Consider the following 19,652-nt stretch of genomic DNA (forward strand, 5'->3'; position numbering starts at 1 on the left):
CATATGAAATTGTATGAGGCTTCCTTATTTCCAGGTTAAAGTCTCTCTTTTCAAGGTGTTTTCAAATCAGGCTGCTCCTTTATCTTTTTGTTGTGGTGTTCTGGATCTTTTTCCTTTCTAACTGTTAAAGATTCATTCAAGATTGTTTCCTTACTCTGCCTAGTCCTTGACTGTTCCACTGTCTGTTAAGTATTCAGATGTTTTAACTTGCCAGTTACTATACTTTTTTTTTTTTTTTTGGAGGTATTGTAGGTATACAGTATATTAATTCCTCTGAAGGAGTCAGAAAATAATTATGTGAATTTGTGCATTTGTGTCAAACCAGTATCTGGCAGAAATTCATCATTGTATCATAAAAGTGTTCTTTCCTGTCAAAACTCAGGCATTGTTTGATCAAGGAGACATCTTGAATCTCTGTACTATCATGATAATTCTTTGCTGTTGTCTAAGGATAACAGGAGGATCTCCAAGCTTACAGTGTTTGGAAATTTTGTTGGCTAGTTTGAAATACCATTTACGTCATAAAAACTTTTGCTGCTGGAGATGCAAAAATAATAACAAAAGAAACCATTTCTGGGATCTTTGTGGAGGAAGCAGAAATAATGTGGAGAAATAATGTCCAAAAATCTGCAGTATATCTAAACTCCTAGGAAATCTAAATGGAAAACTTCTAAGTTTGAAAATCTATATCCATAATATAGAAGATATACAATTAATTTAGTCTTAGAGGTGATAAGACTAAACTGACATACCTATTGCTTAGCTGTTTGATTTCAACACACAGTAAAACTAGAGGATGTTCAGCTAAACAAAGCTGCTGAAGCAACCAACTATTATTGAAAATAAGCCTACATTTGGGATAGTGTTGGTGTTACAATGCCCTGGGGCAGGCTGGCCATCAATTCCTTGGAAAAAATCTAACCTGTGGGTGGCAAGTTAAAATTTAACACTGCTTAACATTTTCGAATTAAATGGTTTTAAGGCTGATTATCTTTCTTGCCAGTTGGAGATTAAAAATATTAGTGGATATTGCAGGAAACTTGTCAGACCCCCTACATGATTCCTGATTAAAGAAACTTAATCACTTCAGGGATGGCAGATGTAAAAGAAAAGTTTTCTTACCTTCTCTTTTTCCTTACCCCAACTCCTTTAGGATGGCACCCGGCCTCCCCTAGACAGTGATGTGAGCCTGGAGGAAATTGCTTACAGTCAGCTCTGTGATTGTTACACGTGAGTATCTTCTAGTTTTGACTTTCATACTTAACGTGCAGTGCCAGCTGTCTTTAATGCATGATCAGCTGTGTTTTGCTGGTATTATTAAGAGGGTTTCTTAACTTTATAAACCTTTTCCCTTCAGGTATTTTTCTTGCTTTCCCTTGTGTTTTTTTCCAAGAAGTTGGTAGGAATATACGGATGCTCAATTCTTCTTCACCTGGAATAGTTTTCCCATTGCAAATACAGAACAGTGGAGGCCTTTTGGTTTTCTTTGGTTTTATTTTATAATTCTTGCATCATCTGAGAACCAAGGAGCCCTTTTTAAGTTGTGGGCCCATACGCAACGGTGATGAAAGCAAATTGGTTAAACTGCCATAACCAACTTGTTCTGTCACAGAGCTGAGAGCAATCTGTTTGACAAAGTAATGAGGGCCCATTTCAGCATGTCCTTTGGGAATAGCAAGGTGTGGCTTTAGGGAAAGCCTGATGGCCATACTCGAGAGAATAATTTGCAGTTATGGTCCATAAAACCTAAAAAGCTTTAAGCTATTCAATGATTTAGTAATACTCAATGTTTTTATGGAGTTCACTGAAGATAAAGTTTATGACAGACTGCTTGCCACAGTATTACTTGGGAAAGATGAGTCATTTTTCTTTCTATACCTTTCAATCACTGGCTCATAATCCAGTGGTTTTTTGATTCAGTGTGTGAGGGTTTTGGTTTGGTTTTTTGTTGTGGGTTTTTGTGGGTTTTTTGTTTGAGGTTTTCTTGTTTGGTTTGGTGGGTTTTTTGATGTTTGGGTTTATCTGTAATTTGACTTTTGGGGTTTTGTATCTGTGTGTATTTCGGTTTTTATTGTGGGTTTTGATGTCTTTGGTTTTGGTTTGTTTGGGGTTTTTATCTGGTAGGGTTACATTTTTGATTTTTAAGTACTTTATGGTTAGTACCCCCAATGAAGTATGGGAAGTTAATTTTGACTTTTTTTTTTGGTTTGATGACTTTCACCAGCTGAAAGACATATGAAAAGTTCCAGCTGTTCCAGGAAACTGGATAGAAATACTTAAACTGATCTGACCATGTTTTGTGGATATTATTATTTTAAGAGCATGTTAACTTTACTATTGATGCAGCTTTGAGCGACTCCTTTTTCTAATGGTGAGGGATTTCATTTGAATTTTTCATAAGACTTAAAAAAAAATAACTTAGGTTCCCGAGAAGTGGCACGGTATTAATCAATCCTTTGGCATTTTCAAAAATGCTGTACAGGGGTTTTGCCCCTTCCCTTGTTTCTGATTAATTTGATCTTAATTTGTGGCTAAAATCTGAAGAGCATCACTCCGTAATGAAAGTTGCAGAGTGCATAATCATCAGGCCTCTTTCCAGCGTTCTTAAGATGAAACTTTTTGACAGCACAACCAAATTTTAATGTCACTTTTAGTGTCTTGTCCTTCCATATGCCATCAGCAAAAGAGAACTTTATCCCCAAATAACCTGTTGTTTGCATCTCCAGAGGGGCAGACCTTTCAGCTCTCGTGCGTGAGGCTTCCATTTGTGCCTTGAGACAGGAAATGGCCCTGCAGAATACTCAAAGCAAGAAGGGTAAGAAAGCTTTAAAAAGAAAATCATAACTGAACAGTGACAAGATAAATGGAACATAAAGTATTTAAGGTAGTTGAAGACAAGCATGAGGCTGTGAAAGCTGTACATCAGTTACTGATTGACTTCTGAGCCAAACAAAAGTTACGTAAGGGGAGGTAGGGGAGGGTACAGGAAAAATGGTTATGCTAGAAGTCAGCATAATTCTTATTTTTAAAGAATTGAAAGTCGCAACCTTAAAAGTTTCTGTTAAATGGTTATGTAAACCGATTATTTTTGACACTAAATACCCTTTTGCCAATTTTCCCCATCATTACCAAAGACTAATTACACTGATGTATGTGGAGGAGGGCTGTAAACTGCACATTCCCTGATTTCCTACCTTTGGCACCCAGCTGTGTTGTGTAACTGAACATGTACATCCAGCACTGATAGAGCTGGGAAAATCTCAGTGCCACTTTTGATCTTTGGTGCTTAGCTCATCAGTGCTTCTTGCCAGAACTTTAACAGGGAGTTATAAATTGATCCAAGTAAATCTCTGCCCTTTCATTATCTGTCTGAACTGCTGGTTTAAGTTGTATTTTCCTGGGGATTTTTAAATTATAGATGAAAACTTTTATATAAAATGCCCGTCTGTTAAGATTTTTTCCAAGTAATTTTTTGTTGTTGTTATTTTACCCTTAAGTCAAAATGCAAAGCGAAGATGGAATTGTGACATTTCAGGTCATGTCCTTGGAAAATATCGTAGGCTTTCATTATGATTTCTAAGAGCAGCACTGGTATTTTCATGGCTTTGAATGATTCTTTTTGATCTAGTACCTATCCAGTCTCATCTGGTTTTTAGCAACAGTAGATTACCAGAGCACAGTGTTTGTGTTCCCTATTCTGAGGCAACAAGCATGTTCAACTAGAGGAAAAAACCCCGAGCTATAAAAACCTTCCCTGTGTATGACTTGGTTACCCATTTTGCTTGCTGTAGCTGGATGAAACTCTTGATTTGAGGTAGAAATATCTGAGTTTATCCTGGTCATTTTTATAATTGCTCAGAATACAGCAGGCTTTATTCAAAGCTGTTCATCCCTTGAATTCAGCCTTCACTGTTCGGATTGCAGCCTAAGCACTGACTGTGTGAATGCGTAAGCAGCCAGCCAGTCCATAATATATGTACTGCTGGATTTGCATGTTTATAGGAGCTGTTTGCTTGGACTGTCCAAGATTTCGGCCCTGATTGGTAGGAAAACACGTGAGGAGGTTTCTGATTGGAGACCCTGTTCATTTTTATCTTCAAGATAAGACTGGGGATTTCCTTCCTCCTGCGTTCAGCAGGACACGCTCAGCCGCCTCCCCTCGCACGCTCTGCGTGGCTGTGGGTGGGTGCTGAGTGTCCTCCTCAGGCAGTCCTTCGGAATCAGGGCTGCTCCTTTCTATTCCAGAGAAACTCTTGCAACTTCTTGTTCTACCTGATATTTCGCCTCTGGAATAAATTCAGGGGTGTGGGGTTTTTAAGGCTCAGCAGTGGTTTGCTTGAAAGTACTTTTGGAAAGTGAAATGGAAAGTTAATCCTTTTTGTGATATTTCTTAGGAGAACTTAGAAATTCTACTGCCAGCCTGAACAGGCCTAGGCAAGCTGATCATGTTAGTCACTGTGGTCTGAGAACTGCCAGATACAGAAGTTTGTAGGGGAAATTCCTAACAATTGGGCAGACTTCCCACTTTTATGAAATTTCTGGATCCACTGGATTTCCCCATCATTAGGTCAGCATTGACTACCTAGAAAGGTTCACTGTCATTTGCAAACTTGGAGTTTCACTTCTGCCTCCCTTTTCCAAACCACCGAAGATGCTGAAAAAAAGTGGTTTCAGCACCACTGCCAGAGTGGGACCCACCTTACTGCAGCAGTTCTGCAGTTTCTCAGTCAGGTTCCTCAGAAACTCTGGAGCTGTGTGCTCCTGGTGACTTCTTCCCATTGACATCTTAACTCACCTGTTTAGCTCAATCTTGTGTATTTATTTCAAACAGATCTAGTCACCCAGAATGTACAGGGTATGAGAAACAACAGGAGAGATTCTTACTCCTATTTCAGCTGCAGTGACAAATACAGACCTTCTAAACTATGGCCCTTTTTGTACATTTTTATAAAAGATAGCCAGCGGTCCCACATCACTTGCAGTCTGTAAGGCTGATCCTAGAGCAGAGAATCTGTGAGAGTTTTTGTTAGAACAGTTAAGAGCAAGCGTGGTTTAACAAGGGAGAATAAAATTTTGCATCTTTGCAGTTGAATTTGAAAAGCAAGATCTGGTCCTTGTTTGATAGGAACCACCTATCCCTCCCTCTTTTAAGTAAATAGGAAAACACCAATTTCATATTTAGTTTTCAGTACATTGTCTTATTTTTAAAAGATTGTATGTGTTGACAAGCTTCATTATTTTAATTTAACAATACAAATGGTTTTAAGCAATTAAATATTTGTACCTGCTTATTCAGACTAAATGGTTTTGTCATCAGAAATCGAGGCAAAGTGTGTTAATGCAAGTAGCCAAGGTCTAGATTACTCACAGCTACATTTTCTACATGATAAAGCTTTGGGCAAGCTTTTATCACATAATAAGCATGAAGTAGTCTAACTTACTTGTAATGAGAGGTCAACTACCTAGCAGGAGATTTTCTGCCTCCCTATAACATTGTCACAGTTTGATTAAAAATTACATCCTCAAAAACAAAAGTGAAAACAAAAATAAATTCTCATAGCTTCATTTTATTGTTTTATGGAGTTTTAATGACTCAGTCTAAAAGTAGTCTGTCTTCTGGGAAGGTCTCAAGTTGAACATTTTTCATACTGTAAATAGCATTTCCTTGGGGAAATAGGTTAAATTCCTGATTTTTTTAAACTTGCATCTTCAAATTTTCCAGGTATAACTTTATCTGGTAATAGAAGTGTTGAACATGAGCTCCAGAGAAGTGAGATGAGAGAGCAGTGAGGTTGTATGTTTAGTTCAGTGAACTTTAACCTTCATCTTTACTTTTAACACAGGTAATAATAACTGTAGGCTATTTGCTCTTCTGCTTTATACCTTAGACAAGGTATATTTCATTTTTAATTTAGTATCTTCCATTTACTATATCAGCAGAAGATTTTTCTTCAACTTGGACTCAAAATACGTAAATTTTTAAGTTTTTTCATGTTGGCACATCCTATTTCATATGGTAGAGGTGGAAATAAAAGCAGTAATCGTCCTAATGAAAGAGATGAAGAGAATGCCCCAAACAAGACTACAATTTGTATTTCTGTTGTATCTGATACCCGTGCATTGTGTTAGCTTGTACTGAATCTTTTAGAGTAGTGGCATCTTGGGATTCTTAAATCCAGATTAAACAAGGTATTTCCTTGTGAGACAGGAGGAATCCATTACTTATTTGAGGTATGCTTATCTTTTAACATACTTCAAAAACCTGTTCTAAAGGTTATTATTAGGAATAATTACTGTGGATAGCTGCATTAAGGTCAAAAAGGCAATTTGCATAAACTTAAACACGGGGAGTTGTGGCAGTGAAAGCTTTCATCACTTCTGGATTATGCTGGAGAAGGCAATGATATGAAGCCAATTATTTAGAAATTGAGTAGAACTGGAATGATAGCAAAATGTTTTCTAGGTACTTCTTAAGAACAGGGAAGTTTAATATTGAATTTTATGTTTAAAAAAAAAAAAAGAAGTCCAGAACTGGAAACAGCAGAATTTGAGGGATTCACTTCCAGAAAGGTTAAGGGAATTCAGTTTCATGAATGCTGCCTTGAAATACATGCAACAGTCAGTTGAGTGTCAGTTGTCTGCAATTCTAGTAATTTATTATGCTTTGTTCTTTAAGGAGAAATCAAGATTTCTCGTAAACATTTTGAAGAAGCCTTCAGGAAAGTGAAGTCTTCAGTGTCCAAACAGGTAAGATGATATTCAAGTACGTAAGGCTCACTACTCCCTTGGGAAGGGACGCTTCTGATGCTGGAGGCTGGTGGGAATGGTTAAGGTTGCAGCATACTTAGGTGGATTTCAAACTGACACTACCTGTTTCTGCATTAAACAAACCTGATGTTTGTGTTAAGGTCAGAAATTAAAGCCTCCCTTTTCAGCTGCAGATGATGTGCTGCATGGAGATGGCTTTCCAAGATACCAAGGTTATTTTTTAGTGTGGTGCCTTGGACTTCACTGACATTCCCAGATTGATTATTAACCTGGCCCTAAGCTCTTACATCTGCTGAGTTTTCAGTTAGAAGCCGAAGCCCTCAGGGTGCATCACATCCTGCCACAACATTTCCTCCCCCGTGATGATGGCACACAAAGATGCCCAGCCCTTTCTGCTGATGTTCAAGAGACGTAAAATTGAGATGGGACATAAAACACACTTCATTATCTTAGTTATTTCCTCTCACTCTTCATTTTTTGGATTTGTCAAGGAAGTTTGTTGTAAATGTTTCCTTATGCCTTGTTCCTTTTCATGACTCAAAGGAAAGCTGTTCAATCATCTTAATTACTATAATTGTGAAGTTAATATATAGGAATTGCTATTATTGTAGAGCTTGTGTCTAGGTCTCCATGTGTTGCCAAGAGTGTACTGCAGCCAGAATACTTTAATGTATTCACATGTAACACTAGCCAGAGAGAAGTTAGTAAACATTTCCTTTTATTATTATTGTATTTGGATGGTCAGTGACCTTTCCTAAAATTTTATGGTGTTTTGTGGCTCCAAGAACCTTTAAAGATTATGTTGGTTGTTGTTTTCCCTTTGCTGATCACTAAGCAAACAGCCACAAAAATTTAAAACATCTCCTCTAACATAGCAAAGACTGTTAAATACTGGAACATATTCCTTCTGGTTAGCCAAAAAGTTATTCTGCATCTCAAAGGCAGCTTAAATATCATATGTCTGAGAGTCCTGTATTTCAGTTATATTCATCTGAAGACTCTTCAGTTAGATAATCTTGAAATATCTTTTGCAGTGCAAGGTACTTATCTTCCATTTCCAGATGCTACTTCCTATCTGCTCGACAAATTCAGTCTGACAAAAACTCTACAGCCTTTACTATGAATACTGGGAAATTTTAAAAAAAGGCTAAAAGCTGCATCTTACTGATCTACTGCATCTACCTCTCCTATCCTGTACACATCTGCTTGGTTTAATTGCTTGACCCAAGATACTTAAAAAATAATTCTTAAAGCTGTGGACAAACATCACCTTCTGAAGCCACTTATTTCAGTGGAAGTTTTCTGTTCCTCAAACTCTCCTTTTGAGTGACCAGTGAAAAGGGTTTTAAGGAACAGTTAAGTCAGACCAGCAAAGGATGATCTTGTCTGTTCACTGTGCAGAACTAGACTGGGGAGGAACGTGTCAATTCAGCAGCTCCTGTGGTGAAGAGGGCAGTGCCTTCTTAATGAAGGTGCCACCTAATCTAGCATGGCAACAGGAACTGTAGGAATTCTGCCTGAGGACTCTGGGAAGCATGCACCATTGGTGACTCTCCCTGGAGAACCTCATTTATGAGCCAGGGTAGTGGGAGTTTGCCTTATTTAGGTTTTTGTTGGTAAGTGTTTTAAAATGCAGCCAGTGACTCATCAAGCTGGTTTGTTTCACTTGCTTAAATAATATACAAAGTCACTTCCAATTATTGTGTAATTTTTTACCACTGTCTGAGGTATTTTTCTTCTTCTCTTGGCACTGTTAGGATCAAATAATGTATGAAGAACTGCATCAGTCGCTGTGCAGGTGATGCATTTGGACAATTCCCAAAAGAGACTAACTACACTGAGGAGGTGAGGAGTTCTGCAGTTCCTGTGTCTGTTTTCAAGAGCCAGGTTGGAAAGAAGCTGTACTAAATCCATCTCAACTCTTTATACTGCACCTGAAAAAAAGGTCATCACAACCTTCTGCTGTAAAGCATCCTTAATTTAACTGTCTCCAGAATAAAAGATACAATACCTGCTTCCTTCTTATAACTGTTTACATTTTCCAAATGAATGCTTTCAGTGCTAAAAAGCTGATACTGTTCTGATCTATCAGAAATCTCTGAGGCACAGGCTAACCCTTCCAAGTGTTTATACTGCTCAAATCGCTGTTTTCCAGAGCAGGGACAGTGAAAGGAGCACTGGGAGGACAGAGCTGTGAAAGTAGGCTGGGAAAGTGCTGCACTGGATGTTATCACACCATTAATCATGCACTTTCCGAGTGCAGTGACACATGATTGTGCCAGTACAGGTTCTCAGAGCTGCTAACAGCTTCCTTCCACCTTACCAAAATAAACTGCCCACAGATGGCAAGCTGGGAGGGAGTAAAGTTTGGAAATTGGAGAAGTGCTATGATACTATGAATCAACTTAGGAAACATTTGAGTTAACAGGTACTTAAGAAGATGGTTCTTAATTATTTCTCTTAAACAGATACATTTTCAAAAGTGGGAAGTATCCAATTTAAGACCAAACACTGAAAAGTGACACATTATGAAACCTACAAGCCTTCAAGGGAAAAATTCCCAATGAAATAGTTTTTGTAAGCAACATCTTATCTGTAAGCATCCCCCCAGCTTATTTAAACACTTAAGAGGAAGATCATTTAATCTCCTACTTGAATTCATTTAAACAAATATCCTGAACAATCAGATCTAACTTTAAGACTGACCTTGACACAGAATAGTACCTTACATCTTAAATTCTTCTCAGAATTGCCAGCTAACAAGAAATCTTAGTGCACCTTTTTACCCAAATGTATGTGCTGGAGTCACATCACATATAACTTATCACCACAGGCTTCCATTTTAAAAATATTGATGCTCATGGCAGCTTGTTCTTTCCACTGGGATTTTTGCTCAACATGGGATGACATTCCCTCCCTCTCCTAGGGAAACTGGAGCCTCAGTGACTCAAATTCTGACTCACAAGACTAACAAATTCAGTCCCTGTATATAAAGCAGATGATGATGATGTGCTTGCTTTTAATTGTAAAACAGGCTTGAAGCTTCAGATATGATTCCCAGAAATCCAAGATGAAGCGTCATCATTTTCAATCAATACCAGGTTGGAAGGAAACCACCTCAATTACCAACTGGTTCAACCTTTTTTGGCAAAAAGCACACTCTAGACATGATGGCCCAGCACCTTGTCCAGCTAAATTGGGGGAATCCACCACCTTGTGGGAGATTTTTCACAGTAAGAACAATCAACTGGTGGAATAGTTTTTCTCATTTCCAATTGGAAACACCCCTTACCCTTCATTTTTTCCATGTCACTCTTGTAAAAAGGGAATCTCCCTCCATCTTCTTTGTAAGCACCCCTGGAACATGGTGGTGAGTTCTCTCCCTAGGGTTTATTTTCTCAAGGCTGCACAAACACAGTTCTCTCAATCTTAGCTTCTAATACTACAACAGTATAATTGAAAGAAAAGAGTAAGTGATTTCTCTTTTATGGATATGCAGAGAAGATTCCTGCTGCCACACTTGAGGATAGCTGAAGATGAGGAGCGTAGGCAGGAGGGGAGTCTTCAAGCCCTGGCATATCCACCTAAGAATTTTCCTTTCCTTTCATGATGATATTCCTGTGTATGTATGGAGCAAGATAGCAAAGTAGGACTTGCAAGGCAAGAAAAGGGAGGAAATGCTATCAAGAAGTAGTAATAGCACTACAGTCTTGTCGAGAGCGCCAGCACAAAACATGTTAATTATTCAAGGTGTTTAATAAGAATTCCTTGTAACAGGTGATAAAGGAAGAGGAAGTGGGGTGCAGGAGGGTTTGAATGCACAAGAAAATCTGAAAGGTTAGGGTGAAAAGCAGAAAGAGCCAGATGAGTCAAGTGTCCATATCCTGTCTGCTCACCTTGTCTGGGCTCCATGTGGAGCAGGGAGCAGGCAAGGGTAGGCAGCTGAATTCCATTTGCCTGCACCCACACTGCTCCTTGTGGGAAATTCTGCTTAGGCTGTAGTATATATCACTAAATAAACAATGATCCTTTGTGCACAGAAAATGGGAACTGCTTTAAGGAACAAGCCTTTTCACCCAATAGAGACAAATATTTTGTTCTGCATATGCAACTACCACCCCTCTTAGCAGACATGCCTTGAGGTTTTGCCTCCAGTCATCTTGTTGCTGTTGTGACAAGATCAAGAAATTGTTCATCATGCCAGTCTCTTCTCCCTTTTCCTGAGGCTAACAACATATCGAAACCACAAAACCGATCCTATCCCAGAGCATAGCAGATGCTAACTTAAGCATGGAGAGGGGGCAGAAGCAGTGCAGAGGACTGTCAAAAAAGAAAAGAAAAATGCTGTCTCCATTCTTGGCTCAATAGGAAACTTTTTTCCACATCTCTGTCCTGACTAAAGTCTTGTATCCCACTTCAGGTTTGATTGTGAAACAGAAGATCTGCTAGAGAAAAGATGGTTGCGTGGAGTTGCAGGTTGCTGTGCTAAAGGCAGGTCCACATGATTCAGACACACCGATTTATCAGATTGTTTTCCTAGGACTTTGCAGAAGCAATGCTGGCAGACCCAGAAGTGGCTCCTGTGCCTTGCAATGTGCAAGGTAAACAGCAGAACTTGCTTTCGCTGTAAGTCTTTTGAGACTTTCAAATTACAGAGTACAGTTTCCAAAAGCTGTGCCAAACTACTTACATAAGGTTGCTGCTTCAAAGTCACTTTCCTCCTTAGTCCAACAGGAATAGGGCAGCCTGCAGTCTGTAGCATTGATGTTATCACCTGTTGAACCTCATCATTAAATAAGGAATGAACAACTTTAAGCTCTGCTGCGGCATGCCACTTCATCCGATAGAAGGAATAAATGTCAGGCAGGCAGAGGTGAGCCACTGACAGTGGCCACTACTTACTGTAAAGAGATCCACGTCTCAACACCTGGAGCCTTTTGTCTTATGTGCTCACCAGAGGAGTTCTGAGACACACAACTGGAAGTCTCAGCTGACCTCTGGATCCAGGGAGGAAGCTCTCTCTGCCCAGGGTCTGAAACATGGAGCTCTGCAACCAGACAGATGCACCCATTTAGCACGTTAATGTTGGGAGGCAGACAGGTTCAACAGCAGATGGGGAACGCCAGAGGCAAGGGTTGTTCTGAAAGAGGAGCATACCCACGCCTGTCCTGTGGGAAAACTAATGCCTAGTACAATCAGATTCCAGGATGCATTACTTATTCCACTTTAAGCAGCTCCAGATAATTGGGGGCAGGGAGTGCTAAAAGCCATGCAAGGAAATTTATTCTGAAAACTGCAGGTTATTCTAAAAGCCCTGAAGGGGATTCAGAGCTCTGCACAATTTAACTGCAAGTAAAATACTTGGGTGACAGTTAAAACTCCTGATTGATTTCACATATAAAGGAGATACTTTCCAAACTGACAAACTGAAAGGAACAAACCCTAAAAACCACGTAGACACACCAAAGTTAGCTCATGCCATCTGAAAAGATTTAGAAAGAACAACTGGGTTAACTGTCAGGGTTTGCGATGATCTTTACGCTTAGTTTGTTCTTCACCAGTTAGTCTAAGCTCCCTCCAATTTTCAGATAAAATGTTTCAAAAATTATACTAACCCCTCTCTGCCAGAATGAAAACTATTTAATTCCTTAAAACAGTAACTAGATTGTTCATAGGTGGTATTTGTTTGTGGGTTGGTTTTTTGTTTTGTTTTTTTCATTTTGTTTTTTTTTAATGTTAGTGTTTTATATTTCTATGTCATGCCTTTGGAGTAAACACCATGCTTTCTCCAGTCAAACTTAAATTCATTGTTCATTTAGATTATATCAAGTAAGGCCAGCTGGTCCTAATTACTTTTACCAGGCATTCAAGAAATGCTTCTGACTTTTTTAGGGATGACACTATGCTGAGTACATTTCAGATTATGTGCTTTTGGCAGTTGTTACTTGTTAGCTGCTAAGGCTTTTTATGTATTACACAGGAATTATATGCCTAAGAAGGGTTGCTACCAATGCTTGCAAGAATCAGACCATTGTTTAGATCTAAACTGAAATCTCACTGGCTCAGATTAACCTAATACAGTAAAGTGTTCCCCAATAGGTAGCCAGTAGATGTTTCAGAAAGATTATGGCAAACACAGATATCCTCCTCACAATTCCCCACTATTCAGTACCTCTTGAAGTAAAAACAATGTATTTCTAGTTTGAGTTGGAAGGGAAAATCATAGAATACTTGACAGCAACGCTTGAAATTTTAAACAAGAAAGATGGCAACTTCAGCCCTGTTTATGAGCAGGAATTCCATGAAGTAGGAAACTAACTACAAATTTTTTTACTCTGAACTCTGCTTGTCTTAAATATTCACACAGGATAACTGAATTTCTTAACTTTAGCTCTTAGCCGTAAAACTTTGTAGACACTTTCCATCCTTCATCCAGCTGTGATAAATCTTCAACACCAAAGATAATTTAAGAAACAAAGAGTGATATTAAGAGGCTTAAAAAGAAACTGGTTTGCAACTTCTTAAGCCTTTGTAAGTATTTCAACCCAAGTCAGTTATTCTTTACAGGTCATCTTTATCACCACTTAAGAGAAAGGTCTCAAATCTGCTTTAGAAATACCAAATTTCCCTAAAGCTTAAGTCCTTCAGCATAAAGGGACCAATCCAAAATTCACCCAGCATTACTTTAGTTTTTGCTTTCAAATTACATGTAAAAGTACTGGACAAAATCTATTTTGACATTGCACTCCACCCTGAGCAACACACTGGCTACCTCAGGTTATGGACATAATGAAGTCACTCGAGGTGGCTGGCAGACTTTCATACCACTTCTATTGCTTAGCCAAGATAAGGGCCCACACTTGAATAAAACACACATTAAAACAGCACCACAGTCGAGACCGAGTTAAGATGTATCAGTACACTCACCTCAGGCACTCACATCTTCAAAACAAACACCCCAAAAAAACACCCCAAAATACAGGAGTTGAGGGCATCTGAAATTCAGTTACAGCAGCTACAACTTCCACCTCCCTCAGATTCCATCTTTCACATTAATGAAGAACATACCAGAGAGCCACCATTTGAGATTTAGGGGTGATTTGTAGCCAGTTTTGACTGCTTAAAGCCATCATCAATGCATCAGAGGGTAGAAGGCAAATCTACTGTGCTGAAGTATGGAAAGGTGCTTCACTGTCCAGCAAGTCTATCTGTTCCCAATGAAAAATTTCCTAAGCAGGAAGTCTGATATCACCACCTCTCACACATTTTAATATGTAAGAAAGACAAGTATTTATGGAGGGTACTGTAGGTTTAAGGGGAAAAAAACCAAACAAATTTAACAACCTTTCTGTGTACACAAATGACTAATGTGCTAATAGGTAGTAGTGTCAGTGGTTGTAGCTAGACTGGTTTGCCAGAATAGTATCTGCTTCAATCCATTCACTTTTCCATAAAAGCCAAGTTTCCAAATGAGTGTAAATATTTATATTTCAAACAATAGTAACATGGTAATGATTTTTCTGTGAAGATCAGAAAACTCCCAGACTCTGTAACAAGATTTTTCCAACATGAAACCCCACATCAGGTATATTAAGTTACCTAAATGCCACCTGCTCACACTACATGCCAACAGAAGCAGCTCAGGCAGTAAGTGGGACCCTTGGAGCTGGCAATATTCTTGAATTCCCCACCTTTTTTTTTTTTTCCCCCTTACACAAAAGCCACAGAAGCCATCTCAAAGACACCAGTTTCATTCTGATAGACTGCTCCTTTAAGGTACTCTCAGTAGAAAAGGTGGAACTTTAAAGCATTGCTTCAAATGACACATTTTAACAAAAGCAGACTGAACATTTCTGTGCAAATTTAGGTCTTCCAACCATCAGTTCGGAAACATTTTCAACAGAATGTTTAAGTTAACAAATCATGTTAGTTTAGAATTAACAGGTAAGTACAGCATTTTAAAATTATTCATCTAAATAGCAATAGTTGAGGGCAGTATACTACACTGAGAACTTTTAAACTGTTATGAGTCAGACAGACATTTTATATAGATTTAACACCTAGCAAAGTAAATTCTGTAACAAAGTGATTTTGCATTATACATATAACACTGATCCTTAGGCAAACAGAGACACATTAAACCAATGAATCTGAGGACTGTGAGGAATGTTATAGCTGGTAGGAGTCTGCTACAAAATCCTTAAGGATGCATTGCTATGTTGCTGTACGTCTTAATTCAGGACACAGGTGAACAGCTTTAGCAGGAAACCTTTGCACCAGCCACTTTAAAGCAAGCAGACATTTCAAAGTTTTTTGGTTACCAGAAGTTTATTCTTGCTTCACTTCACCCTTTAATTGCCTTTTCATGCGTGAATATGGGCTGATTGTGTCATCCATCACGAAGTCATACAGTACTTTTATCCAAGAGTTATATTGGGGCAGGTTGTCATAGTATTCAGCTGCTATTTTCTTCACCTGAAGGAGAGATATGAGGTTTATTTACTGGTTATATTAACATCAGTTGTGACAACTTTACAACCCTCAACGTGTAACGGCACAGGAAGTTTCATTCCAGAAGTTAGATCCTACAGGAAAGGCCACGTGTGCCACAGTGTGAGCATTCCTTGAAGGAAAAAGCAATTCCCTAGTTATTAAGTAACTCTCCTGTGAAGTTTTTGGAGCTGGCCAGAACAAACTCAGCTGACTCTCCAAAGTCCCTTCACCGTGCTACCTACAGGATGATGAGCTCACAATGGCAAGTGGTTTGGTTGCTATTGACAGTGTGTGACTCAGTTCAGTGCTGACTCACAGATAAACAAGTAACAGTAAAAAGGATGTTTTAAGTTCTAGGAAGAGCTGTTTAACACAGCTATTCTTACATGTAGTTTCAAATCTTGGTACTCAGCAGAAAAAAGGCATTTTATTTCTGAGGAATGTTTTGTTTCTGAAGGTAGACTTCAAAGAATGAATATAAACTGCTTCCAAATATTCTGTTCTCAGTTGCACATGTTAACTAGACCACTATTTAAACTGAGAGCCGCAGGTTCAGTTAGGTGCCTGTACTGCTATCTAGGGCACTTAAAGCCTTAAAAACATGAACAGAACAAAAAGGATTTTTCACAAAATTCCATAGTTTTAGTTTGAAGAACAGACAAACAAACAAACTCAAGGTATTTACATGGCTGGTTTGAAGGCAAAGCTTGTTTTGACCCATTGTGACACCTACAGAATAGTGCACCAAGGCAAAGTACTTTTACTCAACAGTAGTAACTCAGCTCACCAGTGCTGAGGAACCAAGTGCTCAGTACTTGGGGATCTTTAGCACACAGCACAGTGGAGTCCAATCAAATTAACTGCACTGTTCCAAAAGAAGGCTTTGTTTCCTTATCAGAGCTGTGGATTACGAGTCCTGCAGCAGAACTGAGTATCTACCCCTGCAATTAAATTCTTGGAAAAATTCATGCCCTACTTATAGCTAAAGTACCTGTCCAAAAAGTGAAATGCTGGTTCACAGTACAGACTCAAGTATCAAAGGTGAGTTAAATCAACTTTTGCTGTATTTGAAAGACTTAAATCTATGAATAAAAGCAATCGTCTATCTTAAAAAAACACCAAAACACAACCACACGAAGCTTAAACAAACCAATTGCATGATCTACCTGCCCTGCTAAAACTGCTGGCATAGTTATTTCAGCTGCAGTTCCACCACTGACAAAAAAAATACCAATCAAGTTTAAACTTCACCAGAGGGATGATCTTACAAGATCTCTCTATTGCCAAATGAAGTAACAAAGCTGTAAGACCAACAGTACAGCTGCTGTCAAATTGCAAATTTAGCATCTGATGAAAACTGAAGATTCAGATGTTACTCTGAAGCCTGTGGTCCCATGCTTCAATTGGGAAACACATATACAGTGAGAAAGAAGCTCCTGCTTGTAAGAAGCAAAGGCTGAAGTGAGGAGAAACTTCATCTCTGCTACTCATGCAGGCATGACAGGTTTAAGTCCTGGCCTAGAACTCTTAACTCTGCCTGTCCTACACTGCCAACGTACAGCTGATACTTATTTAGGGTTCAAAGGCCCTTGCTAGAGGAAACTGACGTGCTCCAGACTAGAGAAGTTATTAAACATTTGTCAACAGTACAACAAACATTAACAGTACCTCAAACCCTCTCTTTTCCCCCACCAGAGGATGTCCCTGATAGAACAGGCTGATAAGCACACATTGCAATACGATCCTTAACATTTCAACGACAGAGATAACAAGTCTCCAGTTATCTGCAACCTCTTAACTAGTTTTTTGCATACTTACAAACAAGAATTCAGAAGGCAGGCTGTAATAACAGAAAGCTAAAGTTAGTGCAAAGCGTAAGACGTGCTCCCTCCCCTTTCCTTTTATGGAAGAGGATTGAGCAGCAGCAAAAAGCTTGTTCAGGGTACCACTAAAATGCTAAATAATTACCTCCTGTATCACTCAGCTTATATTGTGGTTTTTTTTTTTCTTTTTAATCTCCCAACTTCTTTTTTTCTGTCAGTGTTCTACCTTATTTTCATGTTATAAGTAGGCCTTAATTAAAGAAAAAGTAATAAACTTAGAAGTTAACTTACCAGTGGAAGGCTCTTGCCAGGAATATTGGGGAAGTCGTGATGTTCATTGTGATAGCCAACATTAAAAGTGAGCCAATTAAGTGGCCCATAGTAGGAATAGGTCTCATGTCCTTTTAAAAACATGTAATGTTCAGCGATGAAGTGTCCCGAAATTGGGTGCAACCCAAGACCAAGTACTGAACCAGCAAGCATGTAAAAAATGGATTTGCCTCCCCATAAATAATATATCGCCACATCAAAGGTGAGCTGAGCCAATAAATTGATTATTTCGAGTCGAGTAATGGGTTTAGGATTGATGCAGAGAGGTCTAATGGCATAGAAAAAAGGCTGAAGAACAATCCATATGAACTTCCTAAAACGGGTGCAGAAAAACCAGCCTTCGAAGTTGGTAGGAATATCCACATCAATGCCGTCACCGCCTAAGTAACGATGGTGATCCATGTGGTATCTCTTGAAGGATATGGAGTAGGGGAGACCAAGAGGGAGGTTGGCAAATATTCCAAACCATCGATTCCACATGGCTTTGCTGTTGCCAAAGGCACTGTTGTGGGAGATCTCATGAATAGCCAGAGTCATGGAGTGGCTAATACAGCTTCCAAAAACGTAAGCCCAGAAGACCACCCATTTCCAATCCAAGTCTTTAACCAGATAGAATGCAGTCAACTGCGCCAGAACCATCAGCACAACCACCCAGATCAGGTTGTAGTCTGGCTTCATCAATGCTTTTATCTCTGGATGTTTAGCTAGATGAGAAAAAACTCAATTAAAAAGAAGTTATTTCAAAGCTCTCCTCACAGCCAACTATCCCAAATAGATTACCATTTTTTTCTTCCCTTTGTCCCAAATAGGAGTTGTCCGCAAAGGTAATGAAAACGCGTGAACTTTCCACTTGTGATATTTACGGCTATAATGAATCACTTGGAATCAAGTAATTTTAGCACTTTTACGTTGCTCAGCAACTAGACACGTACATGGCAAGCACCAGTACCATATCCAGCCTCCTCAGGAAGGAAATGGCCCTGAGCCGACAACCCAGCCGTAATTCAGAAGGGCTCAAGGAGGCTCAGCCCCGATTTTAGCGCCGCACTCTGCTCCGTTATCCGCCACCCGTGTTGGCGGCTGCCGCCGTGACCTCTGCGCACACACCCAGACACCGCCTTAGCGCCCGTCCCGCTGGCGGGGAGCGGTCCGGGGCCGCCGGGGACCCCGGGCTCCTGCTCCTCCGCTCGGGATGGCAGCTCGGGCCGCCGCCGCCCCGCGCCTCGGGCTCGGCCCGCGCCGGCGGCCGCCCCCCCTCCTTCCCCTCCCCTCCCCCGCCAGCGCCGCCAAGGCGGCGGCTCCCGCCTCCACGTACGCGGGCCCGGCCCGGCTCCGGGCGCCCTGCCGCGAAGCTGCGGGTGCCCCGCCGCCCCCCGGCAACGGCGGCCATCTTGTGGGGTGTCCCTGCGCCTCCCCCCCGCTCCGCCACGCAGCCGGCGGCAAAAAGCGATGGGACCGCGGCTCCTCACCCAGGATCTCCTTGCGACGGTCGGCGTGGGGCTGGTCCGTGTAGACCCACTCGAAATCCTCTCTGGCCACAGTATTCCCCATGGCGGCAGCGCGAAACCCCCTCCCGGCTGCCAGCCCGCTGCGCGGAGCCCCCGGCACCGCACTTTATAGCGCGGCGGAGGCGCCCGGGGCCACGCCCCCACCCCGCCCTCGCCGCCCATTGGCCGCCGCCGGCTGCCGGGCGCGCTCCCGCCGCGGCGGCGCCCCCTGCCGGCGGGGCGGGGCGGCCCCTGAGGGAGCGCGGGGGCCGGGGCCGCCCTCAGAGCCCGCGGCTGCGGCAGCAGCGACCGCCGCGTCCCCGAGCTGCTGCCCTGGTCTGACCTAAAGGCACCGAACTACAACTCCCAACGCCCGTACGTCTCCGCCTCCTTCCCCTTCTGTGGTAAGATATTTGAAGAACTTCTTTTACAAATTCCTCTGTAAGAACTTACCTCCATTTAATCTGTCAGTGCATGTATTTGTCGTGAAACACTGACTGCGGGCAGTTCAGTGAGAAAGATTACTCTGTGTAGAAGCTGAACTACTACTTGCTTGGAATTTTAGTTGTCCACTCATAATAATCTAAATCAGTAGATCAAAAATCCACTCACTTAATCTAAATCAGCAGTAGTGATAAAAACAATGGAGGCTATTATCACAGAGTAAACGACACCTTATCTCTTCATGCAGTATTAGTATCTCAAGGTTTATGATTCATCACTTAAAATTTATTAGTAATAATGAGTACAA

General features: G+C 40.6%; 2 protein-coding genes across 3 annotated transcripts in view; one reads left to right on the forward strand and one right to left on the reverse strand.

Annotated features, from left to right (window-relative positions):
* The window catches only part of NVL (nuclear VCP like), a 38,681-nt gene extending 29,884 nt beyond the window's left edge, over positions 1 to 8,797 (forward strand). For both annotated transcript variants that reach the window (XM_040060321.2, XM_040060322.2), the window contains exons 20-23: positions 1,154 to 1,230; positions 2,727 to 2,815; positions 6,677 to 6,747; positions 8,526 to 8,797. In XM_040060321.2, coding sequence (XP_039916255.1) covers positions 1,154 to 1,230; positions 2,727 to 2,815; positions 6,677 to 6,747; positions 8,526 to 8,570 — 282 coding nt within the window. In that variant the 3' untranslated portion in view covers positions 8,571 to 8,797. The remainder of the gene's footprint in view (positions 1 to 1,153; positions 1,231 to 2,726; positions 2,816 to 6,676; positions 6,748 to 8,525) is intronic.
* Positions 8,798 to 14,230: 5,433 nt separating this feature from the next.
* On the reverse strand, positions 14,231 to 19,062 carry DEGS1 (delta 4-desaturase, sphingolipid 1). Its single transcript, XM_040060325.2, has 3 exons — positions 18,884 to 19,062; positions 17,376 to 18,118; positions 14,231 to 15,243 (listed from the first exon to the last, which is right to left on the reverse strand). Exons 1-3 carry the CDS (start codon positions 18,963 to 18,965, stop codon positions 15,097 to 15,099), a joined length of 972 nt encoding a protein of 323 aa, XP_039916259.1. The 5' UTR covers positions 18,966 to 19,062; the 3' UTR covers positions 14,231 to 15,096.
* Positions 19,063 to 19,652: the final 590 nt, after the last annotated feature.

The sequence above is a fragment of the Hirundo rustica genome, chromosome 3 (genome assembly GCF_015227805.2).
Source record: "Hirundo rustica isolate bHirRus1 chromosome 3, bHirRus1.pri.v3, whole genome shotgun sequence".
NCBI classification, from domain to species: domain Eukaryota; kingdom Metazoa; phylum Chordata; class Aves; order Passeriformes; family Hirundinidae; genus Hirundo; species Hirundo rustica.

What these genes read in the sequence shown, in the direction of transcription:
- DEGS1 (XM_040060325.2), bottom strand. Translation starts at nt 18,965, where the DNA reads ATGGGGAATACTGTGGCCAGAGAGGATTTCGAGTGGGTCTACACGGAC. An exon ending in CCGTCGCAAGGAGATCCTGG is followed by an intron (nt 18,119 to 18,883) that starts GTGAGGAGCCGC and finishes TTTCTCATCTAG; the next exon opens with CTAAACATCCAGAGATAAAA. An exon ending in CTGGCAAGAGCCTTCCACTG is followed by an intron (nt 15,244 to 17,375) that starts GTAAGTTAACTT and finishes TCTCTCCTTCAG; the next exon opens with GTGAAGAAAATAGCAGCTGA.